At 39.8% G+C, this 19,002-nt stretch overlaps 1 protein-coding gene across 1 annotated transcript; it reads left to right on the plus strand.

Annotated features, from left to right (window-relative positions):
• The first annotated feature begins 203 nt into the window (after positions 1-203).
• On the plus strand, positions 204-18,602 carry LOC149414176 (uncharacterized). The gene is made up of 3 exons (XM_089644343.1): positions 204-300; positions 2,382-2,513; positions 17,036-18,602. Exons 2-3 carry the CDS (start codon positions 2,388-2,390, stop codon positions 17,216-17,218), a joined length of 309 nt encoding a protein of 102 aa, XP_089500469.1. The 5' UTR covers positions 204-300; positions 2,382-2,387; the 3' UTR covers positions 17,219-18,602.
• Positions 18,603-19,002: the final 400 nt, after the last annotated feature.

A 19,002-nucleotide genomic window follows, 5' to 3' on the forward strand; every position in this document is an offset into this window, starting at 1 on the left:
GTCACGAAATAAATTATTGCCATTATTTCCTATGTCAAATAACAGGTGACAAGGTCTCACGAGTGTCATGCATCATGCGTTATACGTCATGCGGTATGCCGGAATATCGGCATACCGCACCTAAAGGGTTAAGGAATATTATTGCATCGCACTACCACTTCACAGTTTTTCAAAAATAAATTATATCCATTTCAGGGTACAAGCAGTATAATCCCAGTCTGTCTCCACACCGGCACAACTCTTCCTGACAGTGGCTTCATCTTCACTTCGTGGGATGGCTCATCCAAACCTGACTGCAAGGTTAGAACACATTTCTCTGCCTTCATGATGAACAATGACCGATGATGTGATAACGATAAGATTGACAGCTGTGGCTGGTACTAAATGTATATTTATTTAAATAGATATTTGGGGATCAAAGTGAGAGGCACAAAATGAAAGTCGTGTCGTGAAGGTCACAGTGTTTATTTGAGTCAGTTTGCCGTGATGAGAGTTGATGTAGGACTGGTGTAGTAATCTCCGGATGCCGGCTGTGATGGCAGGTCAAGCGCGGGTCAGTGAGTCGACGCCGGGCGCTGGTGACCGGGACTCGATGACTGTCAGGCACTGGCGATCTTGGGAATCAGTACTCCAGTGCTGACAGGAAGGCCGAAGGTGCGGTGGACCTTGTAGGCGGTTGAGCGGGAGCTGCGTAGACCAGTGAGGATGCTGCGTGTCCTCGTGGTGGTCATGGTGCGTGGATGATGCGCTGATCAGAGACGCTGGAACCAGGGCGCTGTAATCCGTGTAGCCCAGGCCAGGGACGGCGGCCGGGGCCAAGGCGCTATGATGATATCCCGATGGAGTCCATGATGTGTACGTGCGAAGCCGGGAGTATTGTCCTTCGCGCAAAGGTGCGCGGATTATCACTCGTGAGATTTGTCCACTGACGGCAGATTGATGACTGACTGACTGCTCGCTGCGTCGGGCTTATTTATACAGTACAGCCGACGGCAACAGTAGGTAGATGAATTGAAACTAAATCGGAGCCACTCGCTCAGTCTGGGTCTTTCGGGAACTTTCGGTCGCGCGGCGTTAACGCATAGGCGATAGGCTCGAACCTTCTGGCGAGTTGTCGTAATGTGCCAGACCGACTTGCGATCGTATTGTCGCCGGTGGGCAAGTAGATGCTTGTAGCAGGTAGGTTGCTTTGTTTACAATTTAACTGCCCGTAGTAACTCGCAAGTAGGTACTAAGTAGATCGAGCTGCTTATTATTAATGAGTTAATCTGGATTCTTCTTGACGCTACAGATATCTAACCATCACGCCGTCTCGCCCAGGGGTAGGCAGAGAGGATGGACCGCCACACAACTCTGTTTTAACACACACTCCTTGCTTCATGCACATTCATACATAGGTTCTGTTAATCTGATTCTTGAGATGACTCAAGTACTTGCCCTTGGAAGTCCCAGATGTCTTCTACCATCTACTTGCGCGTCTTATATTCTCCTTTTTTTTATTTTTTTATGTGACACCTCACAAGAGTGTCCCTGCCTGTGCAGTGCACAGACAGGGGAACTATGTCACCACCCGGTTGGGCGGCGTTGTGAGGCGGAGTAAGGTAGGGGCTGTAGGAAGGGATTTGTTAATGCGGGCCTTGAAGAGGCTCGGATTATAGGAGGGAGGAAAAACAGATGACGGTAGCTCGTTCCACATACGAGCCGACTTACACAAAAACGAGTCGTAAAAACGGCCCGTTCTCATGAAGCCAACGTCAACCGTGAACGGTTGCTCCTATCACTCCTTTCTCCGAATATTCGCTCTACATGTCATACCCATCTTAGGGTCCCTTTATAAAACTTTTCCACAAAGCTTACATTATAGAATTCTTTCCCGATCTCCACATGTTTATGGTATTTCTACCACTCTGAAGAGGAGCAAATATACTAAATAATATTTCATTTTATTCAATTTAAATGTTAATTAAAGCACCTGGTTAAAGTATTTGGTTCAAATACTAATTACAATAAATTTATTAAAAGTAGTGTAAATATATATTTGTGGCAAGTTCCAGAGTGGAAGATACTCTCAGTATCGCCCTGGTGAAAGATCTTCATTCGGATTGAATGTATCTTGAAATGGCTGTAGTCGTGTTTGGTGACCAGATCTAATTAGTCAGGTACTTCCCCACCTTCCTCTTTCCCATCTCCTTCCCCTCCCCTTTTACACAATTAGGATGTCATAGTCCCACTGATTCTAGACGGTTGGGAGCAGTTGTAACACTTGTGCAGTATTTACATTAAAAAACACATTTCTTCAAAACCTCACTTCACATTGTAATACTATACGGATTGTTCTCATTGGATAAAACAGTTAGTTGGTACGTTTTTCAACATTTCAGACGACAATGCAGAGAGTATCTCAGGAGGAGTGCTCTAGAGAATTCCCCGCGGACAGCCCTTTTCACCCTGCCGGCGCAAAACATGACCTGCAGATTTGCAGCCGCCCAGTCAACACAGCTGGAGTATGTGAGGTATGTAACGCTAGGATGTATTGTAAAACAAGCTCATTATAATACTGATGTACTTATTATTTAATATTTTGATAATTAAACATTGATATGACAAGAATTTTATAAATAACAAAGAGTAGTCCCGCTGCCTGCCCCATGGCAGCTTGTCTACAGGTCTACCATTTTTCTTTAATTTAATAAACATAACACATAATCATTTTGCATATAAAAATTAGTTTTAACTTTACAATAATGTTTAAATTATGTAATGCAAGATTCAATTACTTAGGACGGGTTGTTTCATAGAATTTGAACAATTCATCAAATTTCAAAGATGATTTTCAAGTTCTGTGAAGGTTCTATCCAAGTTTTGTTCTCAGTTATGTGAAGCCTCTGGCCAGTTATTATAGAATAATAGAACTTGAATAGAACCTACACAGAACTTGAAAATCATTTTTGAAATTTGATGAATTGTTAAAATTCCGCGAAACAACCCGCCCTTATTCTTCTTCTGATTACTCACTTCTATCAGAATGTATCTACTATTAAGGAGAAACTACTTCCTTTATCATGTTACCACTATTAATTATTCCTCCCGTGGATTATCATTTGGGTAACTTTTTTCATATTATCAAAAAACACACTTTGGCGAGTCCATATTTATAAATTTCTGAATTCCTCCGAGTATCTGTTTGGTAAGTTTTGAATGTCGAATTGAAATAAAACAATTAGCGAGTTCATTTTGAAATGGTCCGAGTCAATCACAATGACATCCACAGTGTAAAAATAAAGAAATGAACATTTTTAAAGCATTTCCAGGTAAGATGCCCGGAAAACAGGTATAGGGCGCTAGTCCATATAAAAGTACACATCCACACTTAGTTAGCAGGAGCTCACATCAGAAACATCTAGGGACATTCTAGTTCCATGCAGGTCTTTAAAAGACAAGAGACATATATAGTATACATCATCGGTTAGTCTCCAGGGAGTCTAGTCCATCTACAGGAAACACTGGTGTTCTGTTCCTGCTGTTTCCCTCTAGTTCCTGGTGCTGGTGCTAAGGGCTGTCCTAACAGGTGTTCTGGCCAGCGAAGCCGTCCCAGGTTTAAGCATATAGTATACATCCTTGGCGCCATCGGTTAGTCTCCAAGGAGTCTAGTCCATCTACAGGAAACACTGGTGTTCTGTTCCTGCTGTTTCCCTCTAGTTCCTGGTGCTGGTGCTAAGGGCTGTCCTAACAGGTGTTCTGGCCAGCGAAGCCGTCCCAGGTTTAAGCATATAGTATACATCCTTGACACCATCGGTTAGTCTCCAAGGAGTCTAGTCCATCTACAGGAAACACTGGTGTTCTGTTCCTGCTGTTTCCCTCTAGTTCCTGGTGCTGGTGCCAAGGGCTGTCCTGACAGGTGTTCTGGCCAGCGAAGCCGTCCCAGGTTTAAGCATATAGTATATATCCTTGGCGCCATCGGTTAGTCTCCAAGGAGTCTAGTCCATCTACAGGAAACACTGGTGTTCTGTTCCTGCTGTTTCCCTCTAGTTCCTGGTGCTGGTGCTAAGGGCTGTCCTAACAGGTGTTCTGGCCAGCGAAGCCGTCCCAGGTTTAAGCATATAGTATACATCCTTGACACCATCGGTTAGTCTCCAAGGAGTCTAGTCCATCTACAGGAAACACTGGTGTTCTGTTCCTGCTGTTTCCCTCTAGTTCCTGGTGCTGGTGCCAAGGGCTGTCCTAACAGGTGTTCTGGCCAGCGAAGCCGTCCCAGGTTTAAGCATATAGTATACATCCTTGGCGCCATCGGTTAGTCTCCAAGGAGTCTAGTCCATCTACAGGAAACACTGGTGTTCTGTTCCTGCTGTTTCCCTCTAGTTCCTGGTGCTGGTGCCAAGGGCTGTCCTAACAGGTGTTCTGGCCAGCGAAGCCGTCCCAGGTTTAAGCATATAGTATACATCCTTGGCGCCATCGGTTAGTCTCCAAGGAGTCTAGTCCATCTACAGGAAACACTGGTGTTCTGTTCCTGCTGTTTCCCTCTAGTTCCTGGTGCTGGTGCCAAGGGCTGTCCTAACAGGTGTTCTGGCCAGCGAAGCCGTCCCAGGTTTAAGCATATAGTATACATCCTTGGCGCCATCGGTTAGTCTCCAAGGAGTCTAGTCCATCTACAGGAAACACTGGTGTTCTGTTCCTGCTGTTTCCCTCTAGTTCCTGGTGCTGGTGCCAAGGGCTGTCCTAACAGGTGTTCTGGCCAGCGAAGCCGTCCCAGGTTTAAGCATATAGTATACATCCTTGGCGCCATCGGTTAGTCTCCAAGGAGTCTAGTCCATCTACAGGAAACACTGGTGTTCTGTTCCTGCTGTTTCCCTCTAGTTCCTGGTGCTGGTGCCAAGGGCTGTCCTAACAGGTGTTCTGGCCAGCGAAGCCGTCCCAGGTTTAAGCATATAGTATACATCCTTGGCGCCATCGGTTAGTCTCCAAGGAGTCTAGTCCATCTACAGGAAACACTGGTGTTCTGTTCCTGCTGTTTCCCTCTAGTTCCTGGTGCTGGTGCCAAGGGCTGTCCTAACAGGTGTTCTGGCCAGCGAAGCCGTCCCAGGTTTAAGCATATAGTATACATCCTTGGCGCCATCGGTTAGTCTCCAAGGAGTCTAGTCCATCTACAGGAAACACTGGTGTTCTGTTCCTGCTGTTTCCCTCTAGTTCCTGGTGCTGGTGCCAAGGGCTGTCCTAACAGGTGTTCTGGCCAGCGAAGCCGTCCCAGGTTTAAGCATATTTTTATTTATTTTTATTTATTTATTTATTTAATACATGTTACATTATTATGAAATTTACATACATTAGATATAATGAATCACCATACTAGGCGGCTGCCTGTTTCATGGTGACCAATTGAGTGTAATTAATTTGTATGAAATATGAAATCTAGTGTAAACATATGAAATTAGTAACTATAGATGAAGCTAAAATTTTGGAAAAATTGTAATAAAAAGTAGAAGATAGAAATTAGAAAGGAGAAAGAAGTAAATTAGCATTAGATTGTAAAAATGTACAAAATTATATATATAATTTTTAATATGTGTGCATGCAAGCACACATGTGTATATAGCAGCAGACATACCTATATACATATAACAGCACATGTATACATACACCCATATGACGCATCCTCACGCATATAAACAATATATACACCTCTATCTGAGTACTTGGAATAGGCTACTAACACTATAACAATCACACATCAAAAAATCCCCGAGCGCTTTCCTGAAACTGTCGTATTTGGCTATTGATTTTATTTCTAACGTTAAATTATTGAATATTTTTGGAGCAAGAAAGTTAAATTGTCTTTGTGCCATTGAGGTTTTTATTGGGGGAATAGTGTAATTCGATTTGTTGGAATATCTTGTATTATCGGTCGATTCAAAAATATTTTTTTTCGTATGTTTGAATTTATAGTAGGAGGATATGTTTTTGACGTATAAGGATTTTATGTTGAGTACTTTGAAGTCGTTAAATAAGTCCTTCGTGGGGTGAATATAGTGTACTTTGTAAATAGTCCGCATTATCAATTTTTGAGCTTTAATTAATGGATCTAATATCGTGTTAGAGCATCCTCCCCAGACTATTATACCGTAAGATATAATTGATTGGCATAAAGAAAAGTATACCGTTTTTAGTGTATTTTTATTAAGAATATTTCGTAATGACCTGAAGATATATGCCAGTTTCCGTATACGGTTTGTAACATTTATTACGTGATCTTCCCATCGTAGTTTATTGTCAATTATTACACCCAAATATTTAATGGAATCTACTCGTTCTAGTGGATTGCACAGACAACTAGAGTTATCTCTACAAGAATGTATTTTTAGTGTATGATTGATTGAAGGCTGACTCGGAATATTAAGACTAAACGTTATATATTTCGTTTTAGTTATGTTTAAGGTGAGTAGATTATCATCCAACCACTGTTTAATAATTTGCAATGTTAGATCCGCTCTGTGAAATGTTTCTTCCCATGTCTTACTTTTTAGTACTAGGGCAGTGTCATCGGCGAAAGTGATTATATTGCCATCAATAATAGATAGTTTACATAAGTCATTGATATAAATGAGAAAAAGTGTGGGACCGAGTACACTGCCCTGTGGCACACCAAAGTTAATGCTAGTTGAATGGGATGGTTTATGCGATGGTAGCTTAACACATTGCTTTCTGTCTGTGAGGTACGATTTGAACCAATCAAATGCCTTATTCTTTATTCCGATTTTTTTGAGCTTGGCTAGAAGGATTTTTTTTTATTTTTTTTTTATTGTTGATACATTTTTTTTTTACAATATTTCATATTTCAATTTAGTAATGTTGGCCTCACTGGGTTGTTTACCCGTGCTGAGGCCCCCATTTTATAATTTAAGAATTTATACATTTAAAAATAAAAGAAAAACAACATTAAAATAAAGATAAATTTAAAATAAAAATAAAGATTAAAAATAAAAGAAAAATATCAAAAGAGAATGTAAATCGGTATTTATAATGATATATGTGTTTGTGCGTGTTGCGTGTTTTATATCTTTTTGTGTGTTGCGTGTATATGTTTTATTCTTTTATGTTATAGAATTTTGGTAATATTGTCTTTTTGTTCTTTAATCCATTTTTTTATTTTGTGTTTGAATTTATTTTTATTTTCCTCAATTTTTGTTTCAAGTGGAAGACTGTTGAATGCTTTAATAGCGTGGTATTTATGGTGTCTTTGTCCAAAGGTAGTGTTTACCGTCGGAGTTTTTATGTTTTCTTTGTACGCTTGTCTGACCGGTCTATTAGTGATATTTTGTGTTTGTTGGGGTTTGTTTTTTTGGTCGAAAATGTAGTTTAGTAGTGTTTTAACATATAATTGGCGTATATCAAGTACGTCACAGCTTTTAAATATTTGGTCTGTGTCGGTTAGTTTATGTTTTTTGAGTATTACCTTTAATATCGTTTTCTGTGCGATTTCTATTTGAGCGATAGCTGCGTTTGTTGCTCCTCCCCAAGCAATTATTCCATATTCTATTATTGATTGGCATAGTGCATAATATATTGTTTTCAATTGTTTTATTTTATATATGTTTCTTATGTTTAGGAAAATGTGTATTGTTCTGAGGAGTCTATTTGTGATTTGTTTGATGTGATGTGTCCATCTAAGATTATGGTCAATTACGATTCCTAGATACTTTATTTGTTCTGTTTTTTCTAGAGGGGGGCAATCGCAGATGTTGGTGTTTATGCATTCGTGTATTTTTATGGTGTTTGTATTGTTTTTTGGCTGTCCTGTTTTAGTTATGCTGTACGTTGTGAATTTTGTTTTCGATATGTTTAGTGTGAGTGTATTTGAGTCCAACCATTTTTTCACTTGCGTGATTCCTAGATTCGCTATGTTATAAACCTTATTCCAGTCCTTAGATTTAAATAGTAAAACTGTGTCGTCTGCGTAACTAATTATTTCTCCATCTATTTCCATGCTGCAAAGTTCATTTATGTAAATTATGAAAAGAACTGGCCCTAGTATGCTTCCTTGTGGAACTCCGTGTGTAATCGGTAGTGGTTTGCTAGTATAGTTATTAATTTTGACTTGTTGTGTTCTGTCGCTCATGTAACTTTTTAATAGTTGTAGTTCTTTGTCTTTGATACCCATATTTTCTAATTTTTTAAAAAGTGTTTTGTGGCATATTGAATCAAAGGCTTTAGCCAAATCTAAATATATCGCTATGCATTTAAACCCTTGATCTAAGTTGCTATGTATATAATCTATTGTACTAGCTAAAGCTTCTTTTGTGCTTCTTTTTTCTCTAAATCCATATTGTTTGTCCGAGATTAATTTGTTTTCTTCCAGGTATTTTATTATTTGGTTTTTTAATAGTCTTTCGAAAATCTTTGATAGAGAGTTTAACAAAGTGATTGGTCTATAGTTAGTTATTTCCATTTTATCTCCGGATTTATATATAGGGATTACCAGTCCTTTTTTAAGAGTATTAGGAAAGCAGGCATGTGTTATGCTAAGGTTGATTAGGTGTGTTATAGGTTTTAATATTTCATTTTTTATTATTTTAATGCAATCCGTTGTTATCTCATCTAATCCAGGAGCAATCTGGTTTTTTAATGTATTTATTATTTTGTTAATTTCCATTTCCGAACTTATTTTTAATATAAATCTGTGTTGTGTTGGTTGGGTATCGATGTTTGATCTGTTTGTTTGTGTTAGTGTGTTTGTGCTGTGTTTTTTACGATTCGCTAAAACTTTCCCTATAGTTGCAAAAAAGTTATTTGCGTGGTTTGCCATCATTTCTATATTTGTTTTGGCATCTATTTTTTTCGAGTTAATATTTAGATGTTCGATAGTATTTTTTTGTTTGTATTTTTGTGTGTATGTAACTTCCTTTAATATTCTCCATGTTTCCTTTGGGTAATTGTTTGCTTTTTTAAGTTTTTCTTTGTAGTACATCTCCTTAGCTACTCTAATAATTTTCGTGCATATGTTTCTATATCTTTTATAGTAATTAAGTTGTTCCATGTCATACGGTGTTTGTTTAATTTGTTTGTGAATTTTGTCTCGTTTACGAATACAGTTTAATATTCCTTGTGTTATCCATAGTTTAATTTTTTTTGATTTGTGTGTAAGTTTTATATGTTTTATTGTAGTGTAATTATTTATTTCTTGCGTAAGCGTATTTGTAAATGTATTCCAGGCTTCATCGACATTATCTATTTGGTATAATGTATTCCAGTTTATTTTTTGGAGTTTTTCTTTTAAGTTTGAGTAGTCAATTATTTTTTTTGTAAATATTTTATGTTGTTTCGAAGTAGTGTTTTCGGTGTCTATTGCTATCATATTCATGTAGTGATCAGTGATTGTGCTTTCAAGTACTACTGTTTTGGTTTTTAGTTTTGTCTTGATCATTATATGGTCTATGCAGCTTTTAGTGTTTTGTGTGACCCGTGTTGGGACATTTATTATTGGCTCCAGTCCGTGTTGTGCTAGTATTGCTAGGTATTCTATGTTTTGTGGGTGTCCGTTTTGTAGAATGTTTATATTAAGATCTCCTATGATGATGATATTTTTGTATTTGTTGAGATCATTTAATGTATTGTTAAGATCAGTTAAGAAATTTGTGATGTTGTTTTTGGATGGAGATCTGTACATAGCTAGGATACATGTTTCTTTTCCATATGTAATTTGTATGCAGTTGGAGTCGATTATGTTTATTTCTTGAATGGTTGTGTTATTTTTATCACTGACGTATATAACTATACCATCATTTTGGTTTTTGTGTATTTTTGTATGGTGTGTATTATAGTTTTTGATTGTTTTTGGTATGTAGTTGTCATTCAACCAGCATTCTGTCAGCACAATGACATCAAAATTATTTTCGAGCTGTTGGAGGTATATAAAAAATTCATCAAAATTTTTATTGATCGATCTAATGTTTTGGTGTAATATATTGATTCTATGTTTTTCTTTTGTGAATTTGGTGCAGAGGTTAATATCATTTGTACTTTCACAGTAGTGTTGATTGTCCGAATCTATATATTCCATGTAATCTGCCATGTTGGTGTGTATTTGTGTAAGTATGTGATGTGAGGTTGTGTTAGATGTACAGTCGTGTTTATGTCAGTTTATTAGATATATCGTTTAGGTGTTTTATTTCCATAACCTTTGAGTCTTTGGATTTTCTGACGAGAATTTTTCCTGATTTTACCCAAACATATTTGTAGTCTTTTTCTTGGGCTCTTTTTCTGGTGTTCCAGTGCAGATTTTTGTAATATTGGGTTAATGCTGCATTAAGATAAACATATTTGGCTCCTTCTCCGTTGAATTTTTTTATCGAGTCATTGTGTTTGGATGCTAACATGGTTTGTGCTTTTGTGGTATCCTTAAAATTAATTGTTATTTTTGTTTGATCATTTGTTTTGTTTGTTGTGACTTTGTATGTATCCTCTGGGGACATCGTAACGCCTGCGAGTTCAGCGATCCGTGTAACAGCGTGGACTGGGGATATGTTGTCCTGTAATTTTAGGCCGTTTATCTCTATGGAGTTCAGCAGGGCTGCTTGTTCTATATCCGCCAGGTGGATTTCTACCGTAGATAATCTGATTTCTTTATCCGCTAGTTCCTCCTTGATTTTGTTGACGGTGTTTGGAATGTCCATGATTTGTTGAAGTTTTTGTAAAATGTCATCATATTTGTCATTGATGAAGTTCGTGAAGTTTTTTATTTCTTGCAGCTCTGTTTCAATTTTATTGAGCATTACTGTCTTCATTTCCTCGAATTTCGTATTGAAGAATTCAAATATTGATTCACTGTCTATATTAATCATAGATTGATGTGTCGCCGACGGTGAGTCCATAGTGCTAGTTTGTGGTGAAGATGTGGTTTTCTTCGCGCTGGGGAATTTACTGCGAGATTTAGACATGTTTTTGTGTTTTTAGGGTTGCTCCTGTTGGTGGGCAAAAACAATGGCACTCTCTAGCGCCTAAAGGCAGGCAAAATCAATTACACCGGTTATGTATTTTGAGGCTTGCGCCTGTTGGTAGGCAAACACACTGGCACACTCTCTAGCGCCTATAGGCAGGCAAAACCAGTTACACAGGTTGTGTTTTGGTTTGAATCCGTGATGGTAGCTGATTGTGAAGCTGTTTTTAAAATCCAAGTGAGAGTTTTATAATCTGGGTTGAGTATTATTTATTAATATTTATTATTATATTTATTAAAAAAAAAGATTTATTATTTTTTTTTGTTCGCCGGTCTGAGGATTGAACTGTGATCGACAGAATAGCGCGGTGCTGACGTTTTAGACCACTGAGCTATGGAGCCTTGGGTGAGAGCCGTGGGATACGTTTAAATATACTTGTGTAAAGTTCATTTAGTACTTGTTTATATTTTGTTTATGCTCTTGGGTATACACATGTATTTATTGTTGCACTTGTAACGTTTTTAGCACTTTTTTATTTTGTTATTTCACTTCTTATCTTCACCGAAAAACTGTGAATTATTTACAATTGTTCTCTTTGTTTTGTATAGCTTCTTGTCGAAATACAGTCTATATGATTTTAATTTTTAATGAGATTAAACTGTGCAATCTAGTAGGAAGTTTATTGTTTTAATTTCAAAACACTATTTTGATACTTTCGGGTGTTACAGTTGAGGATCTAAGATCACGCGATGATAGTGCGCGAAAAACTACACTGTATTTCATAAACTGAAGTGATTCACTTAACTTTTTACTACACTTTTGATTAGATTAATGTTGGAGCATTCAAATAGTCGTCTGACGTTTATGATTGTTGTTGTTATCTATCGATTGGATGAGATACTGTATCAAATGCCTTAGCTAAATCCAGAAATATTGCCAGACATTTATCACCTTTGTCTAAGGCTTGTGTTATATGTGATGTTAGTTCTAAAATAGCTGAATCTGTATTGAGTCCTTCTCTAAAGCCATACTGGTTTGACGAGAGTATGTTATATTTTGTAAGATGGTCGATAAGTCTTTTTTTTACTATTTTTTCAATAATTTTTGTTAGTGATGATAATATAGAAATTGGTCTGTAGTTTGTTATGTCAGTAGGATTTCCGGACTTAAAAATTGGTTGAACTAGGGCAAGTTTGAGTTTGTTTGGGAATTCACCTTTAGTGAGACTGAGGTTTATGATATGTACTAATGGATGGATTATAAAGGGTTCAACTGTTTTTAGTATAGTTGAGGAAATTTTGTCATGATTGCACGAATGAGAGGGCTTTAACTGTCTAATGGTTTGAGAAATTTCATCGTAGTTGGTCGGGTTTAAGGTGAGTATATTATCTGTTTCACTGGCACATTGATTGATAATGTCGGCAAGGGCATTTTCATCGGTTGATGTCTTATTTAAAATCTTTGATGCTAGATTTTTACCGATATTTCAAAAGTATTCATTTATGTGATTGGTCACAGTGTCTGGATGGTCATTTAGGGAGGTGTCTTGGCCGTTGATGTTTAATTTATTGATTGGTTGTACTGGGTGATCAGTGTTAGATATTTCTTTGACGATATTCCAAATTTGTTTGTTATTATTACCGACTCTGGACAGTTTTTCTTTGTAGTAGTTTTCTTTTGTGGTTTTAATGATATTATTACATATATTTCTGTACTTTTTATAAAATATTTGGGCTTGAATGTCTGGATTATTGATTAAGTTTTTGTGAAGCTTGTCCCGTTTTTTAATACAAAAAATTAGGCCATCTGTTATCCATGGTTTCAGTTTTTTATTTTTTGAATTATTCACATGGGATTCTTCAGTGACATCCTCAATATGTTGCAAGAGAGTTTCAGAGAAGGTATTAAAAGCAATGTCTACGTCTGTGGAGTTTAGAGTGGAGAGCCAATTTTCTAAAATAATTTTAGAAGTTAGTTTCTCGAGATTAATGTGTTTCTTTTTTATATTACTACGTGACGTTCCGGTAGTGGGTTTATTATGCATAAGACCAATTGCTATTGAGCATCCTCGTATATAGTATATAGTATACATCCTCGGCGCCATCGGTTAGTCTCCAAGGAGTCTAGTCCATCTACAGGAAACACTGGTGTTCTGTTCCTGCTGTTTCCCTCTAGTTCCTGGTGCTGGTGCCAAGGGCTGTCCTAACAGGTGTTCTGGCCAGCGAAGCCGTCCCAGGTTTAAGCATATAGTATACATCCTCGGCGCCATCGGTTAGTCTCCAAGGAGTCTAGTCCATCTACAGGAAACACTGGTGTTCTGTTCCTGCTGTTTCCCTCTAGTTCCTGGTGCTGGTGCCAAGGGCTGTCCTAACAGGTGTTCTGGCCAGCGAAGCCGTCCCAGGTTTAAGCATATAGTATACATCCTCGGCGCCATCGGTTAGTCTCCAAGGAGTCTAGTCCATCTACAGGAAACACTGGTGTTCTGTTCCTGCTGTTTCCCTCTAGTTCCTGGTGCTGGTGCCAAGGGCTGTCCTAACAGGTGTTCTGGCCAGCGAAGCCGTCCCAGGTTTAAGCATATAGTATACATCCTCGGCGCCATCGGTTAGTCTCCAAGGAGTCTAGTCCATCTACAGGAAACACTGGTGTTCTGTTCCTGCTGTTTCCCTCTAGTTCCTGGTGCTGGTGCCAAGGGCTGTCCTAACAGGTGTTCTGGCCAGCGAAGCCGTCCCAGGTTTAAGCATATAGTATACATCCTTGGCGCCATCGGTTAGTCTCCAAGGAGTCTAGTCCATCTACAGGAAACACTGGTGTTCTGTTCCTGCTGTTTCCCTTTAGTTCCTGGTGCTGGTGCCAAGGGCTGTCCTAACAGGTGTTCTGGCCAGCGAAGCCGTCCCAGGTTTAAGCATATAGTATACATCCTTGGCGCCATCGGTTAGTCTCCAAGGAGTCTAGTCCATCTACAGGAAACACTGGTGTTCTGTTCCTGCTGTTTCCCTCTAGTTCCTGGTGCTGGTGCCAAGGGCTGTCCTAACAGGTGTTCTGGCCAGCGAAGCCGTCCCAGGTTTAAGCATATAGTATACATCCTTGGCGCCATCGGTTAGTCTCCAAGGAGTCTAGTCCATCTACAGGAAACACTGGTGTTCTGTTCCTGCTGTTTCCCTCTAGTTCCTGGTGCTGGTGCCAAGGGCTGTCCTAACAGGTGTTCTGGCCAGCGAAGCCGTCCCAGGTTTAAGCATATAGTATACATCCTCGGCGCCATCGGTTAGTCTCCAAGGAGTCTAGTCCATCTACAGGAAACACTGGTGTTCTGTTCCTGCTGTTTCCCTCTAGTTCCTGGTGCTGGTGCCAAGGGCTGTCCTAACAGGTGTTCTGGCCAGCGAAGCCGTCCCAGGTTTAAGCATATGGTATACATCCTTGGCGCCATCGGTTAGTCTCCAAGGAGTCTAGTCCATCTACAGGAAACACTGCTATTCTGTTCCTGCTGTTTCCCTCTAGTTCCTGGTGCTGGCGCCAAGGGCTGTCCTAACAGGTGTTCTGGCCAGCGAAGCCGTCCCAGGTTTAAGCATATAGTATACATCCTCGGCGCCATCGGTTAGTCTCCAAGGAGTCTAGTCCATCTACAGGAAACACTGGTGTTCTGTTCCTGCTGTTTCCCTCTAGTTCCTGGTGCTGGTGCCAAGGGCTGTCCTAACAGGTGTTCTGGCCAGCGAAGCCGTCCCAGGTTTAAGCATATAGTATACATCCTTGGCGCCATCGGTTAGTCTCCAAGGAGTCTAGTCCATCTACAGGAAACACTGGTGTTCTGTTCCTGCTGTTTCCCTCTAGTTCCTGGTGCTGGTGCCAAGGGCTGTCCTAACAGGTGTTCTGGCCAGCGAAGCCGTCCCAGGTTTAAGCATATAGTATACATCCTCGGCGCCATCGGTTAGTCTCCAAGGAGTCTAGTCCATCTACAGGAAACACTGGTGTTCTGTTCCTGCTGTTTTCCTCTAGTTCCTGGTGCTGGTGCCAAGGGCTGTCCTAACAGGTGTTCTGGCCAGCGAAGCCGTCCCAGGTTTAAGCATATAGTATACATCCTTGGCGCCATCGGTTAGTCTCCAAGGAGTCTAGTCCATCTACAGGAAACACTGGTGTTCTGTTCCTGCTGTTTCCCTCTAGTTCCTGGTGCTGGTGCCAAGGGCTGTCCTAACAGGTGTTCTGGCCAGCGAAGCCGTCCCAGGTTTAAGCATATAGTATACATCCTTGGCGCCATCGGTTAGTCTCCAAGGAGTCTAGTCCATCTACAGGAAACACTGGTGTTCTGTTCCTGCTGTTTCCCTCTAGTTCCTGGTGCTGGTGCCAAGGGCTGTCCTAACAGGTGTTCTGGCCAGCGAAGCCGTCCCAGGTTTAAGCATATAGTATACATCCTCGGCGCCATCGGTTAGTCTCCAAGGAGTCTAGTCCATCTACAGGAAACACTGGTGTTCTGTTCCTGCTGTTTCCCTTTAGTTCCTGGTGCTGGTGCCAAGGGCTGTCCTAACAGGTGTTCTGGCCAGCGAAGCCGTCCCAGGTTTAAGCATATAGTATACATCCTTGGCGCCATCGGTTAGTCTCCAAGGAGTCTAGTCCATCTACAGGAAACACTGGTGTTCTGTTCCTGCTGTTTCCCTCTAGTTCCTGGTGCTGGTGCCAAGGGCTGTCCTAACAGGTGTTCTGGCCAGCGAAGCCGTCCCAGGTTTAAGCATATAGTATACATCCTCGGCGCCATCGGTTAGTCTCCAAGGAGTCTAGTCCATCTACAGGAAACACTGGTGTTCTGTTCCTGCTGTTTCCCTCTAGTTCCTGGTGCTGGTGCCAAGGGCTGTCCTAACAGGTGTTCTGGCCAGCGAAGCCGTCCCAGGTTTAAGCATATAGTATACATCCTTGGCGCCATCGGTTAGTCTCCAAGGAGTCTAGTCCATCTACAGGAAACACTGGTATTCTGTTCCTGCTGTTTCCCTCTAGTTCCTGGTGCTGGTGCCAAGGGCTGTCCTAACAGGTGTTCTGGCCAGCGAAGCCGTCCCAGGTTTAAGCATATAGTATACATCCTCGGCGCCATCGGTTAGTCTCCAAGGAGTCTAGTCCATCTACAGGAAACACTGGTGTTCTGTTCCTGCTGTTTCCCTTTAGTTCCTGGTGCTGGTGCCAAGGGCTGTCCTAACAGGTGTTCTGGCCAGCGAAGCCGTCCCAGGTTTAAGCATATAGTATACATCCTTGGCGCCATCGGTTAGTCTCCAAGGAGTCTAGTCCATCTACAGGAAACACTGGTGTTCTGTTCCTGCTGTTTCCCTCTAGTTCCTGGTGCTGGTGCCAAGGGCTGTCCTAACAGGTGTTCTGGCCAGCGAAGCCGTCCCAGGTTTAAGCATATAGTATACATCCTCGGCGCCATCGGTTAGTCTCCAAGGAGTCTAGTCCATCTACAGGAAACACTGGTGTTCTGTTCCTGCTGTTTCCCTCTAGTTCCTGGTGCTGGTGCCAAGGGCTGTCCTAACAGGTGTTCTGGCCAGCGAAGCCGTCCCAGGTTTAAGCATATAGTATACATCCTTGGCGCCATCGGTTAGTCTCCAAGGAGTCTAGTCCATCTACAGGAAACACTGGTGTTCTGTTCCTGCTGTTTCCCTCTAGTTTCTAGTTGGTCAGTTCTATTTAAATCCGCATGGAAGGAATTTCGAGTACTTATTATCTATTGCGTAAATAAGTTAAAAATTAATTGTTATTTTTATTTCACGGATAATTTTAGTGAAATTATTTATCTTTATTACATTTCCAGCACGTTCCGGAGTTGTAGATACTCTCAGTATCACCCTGGTGGAAGGCCACCATTCAAATCTAAAAGTTGCTCTATGATTGTAGTGATTGTACTTAACAAAGCTGAAGTTTTCATAGGAAATTTTGGTTTTTATTTAATAAGAGATAAATGGAAACATACTTTTTGGACGTAAGGTTAGGTTAAGATAAGTTAGGTTAGGTTAGGTTTACCATTTCCATTTACCATAAATGTAAATACTGACTACCTACCACTGATTAATTAATTATGTAATCAATATTGTGCCATTTGGAGTGTGTTCACCTATTGCTTTATTTGTTCTCAGGGCTGGCACAGGGGCTCCCCGCTGACGGTACCCAACAGCCCCAGGGTGGGCTGCACACACCTGTTGGTAGGGTTGGCATCCTGGTATAATCCTTCATCCTGTACGCACATCAACACGAGGATATCTACCTACATCCCCTGGATAGAGGGTATTGTGTGGCCTGAAAGCGGTGTTGTTGTCTAGGACCTTGTTTTAGACAATTTTTAAATATATTTTTGCCGCCCTGTCCCCCCCTTCTTGCCCTCTCTCTGCCCTCCCCACATGCCGACGAGCATGACTTGTATACACGGTGTTTGGAAACTTGTAGTACAAGCGGCAAACTGGTGGATCTACACCACATAGAAAACCCAAAAAGACTCTGGTTTTGTTTGATCTGAACATTTCAATTTTTTTTAACATTTTTCTTTTAAATACTTTTGTTGCCGGGCTGACGTTTTGACACATTTTAAAATACAATAAACGGCTGATGTTAACCCCCTAACTACCAATTTAAAAAATATATAAATTCCAAGCTCGGACTCGATTTACTCGAAAATGAATACTCACATAATAAAAAATACTTATGTGATATGTTTATTAGTTTCCGTTTTGTACTATGAGTTTCCAGACAACATGTATAACAAAAATCCCACACAGGCAAGGCCAGTGGGTAGGCATACTTGGGATTAGTTAAAGGTACTTAAAATTGACTTATTGTGGAATGTAGGTAGGTACATACCTATATTATTTCTATAAACAGGAGATTTTTATGTTTTAATCATATCAAATTCAGTTGTATTTTTTAAATTAAACACGTTTTCTGAAGAAAAACAAATTTTTGTAATATTATTTCTCATACTAAACATAAATACAAAAATAATGCGCTTAAAATTTTCAATAAAAATCAGAGTAATAAATGGTAAAATGAAAATGTTATCGACCTAATTCTGCTACTTTAAAAAAACCAGTTGACTGAAGTTATATAACAAATCTGAGGTCAATCTGCCAACTGGTTATTGAGAAATCGTAGTTGGCGATTTGTATTTGTGCGTGTAAAATGGATGTACCATTGGGTGAGATTAAAATGAAGTAATTGATAGTTAGCAGCTAATCAGCCAACCCAGGGCCAAGAACAACTTGTTCCTCTCTCTTGGAAATTGGATTATAGTCAGTTTGGCATTCTGTCCTTCAGTTCTTGTTACTTGTTGCCTTCTCACTACTTGTCAGTACTCATACTTCCCTCTATTCTATAACTCTATCATTTTATCAATATATCACTATTCAGTTTGGACAGTCTACACTCAATTCTAAAACTTTTTCTTTCTAGACAACAATACCGCATTAAGTAAGGTGGGGATGATGGGTAGATACTGCGTGCAAATGAATCCGGAATATGTTTTAGTGTTTTGTGAACACCTCACTAGGAGAACAACATCATATGCTGAGGTGTTCACATGTCTTAGTTCTGTTATGTTAATGTTAATGAAATGCAATTTAAATGCCCGAGTCATGTTTGGTGTTATTAGTATTATGTATTGTAAATGTTTTTGACTATTGTTTAATGTTAATAAATTTTTTTAAATTTGTACGTCTTTTGTTTTGATTCATATTTTTTTTCCAACTTTAGTGTTGGTGTATTCTGTATTACCGATATTGTCGATAAAAGCCTTTACGATCAATGATGGTTGAAGGTAGACAAATTAACGAAAGAAATAAAACTTTACTTGGAAAAGTTAAGCCATAAAACAAGAGCAAAATGCGCTAATACATAAAAATTATTGATAAAATAAAAGCACCCGAATTCGGCGGTCACCTCTGGTGTGGAGCCCTAACAAGCCCCTTGACTTTGTGCTGAAACTGACGATGCGTTTTCCTTTCTTAACAAACGGATTGCAATGTTTAGAGCACAAACGTCAGGTAGGGATGATCATGAGAAAACATGTGGAGATTGGAAAAGAAAGCAATAATGACTAAGATTAAGAAAGGGA

Source organism: Hesperophylax consimilis, chromosome 20 (assembly GCF_061612785.1).
Source record: "Hesperophylax consimilis isolate HC1 chromosome 20, BYU_Hcon_1.0, whole genome shotgun sequence".
Taxonomy (NCBI): Eukaryota; Metazoa; Arthropoda; class Insecta; order Trichoptera; family Limnephilidae; genus Hesperophylax; species Hesperophylax consimilis.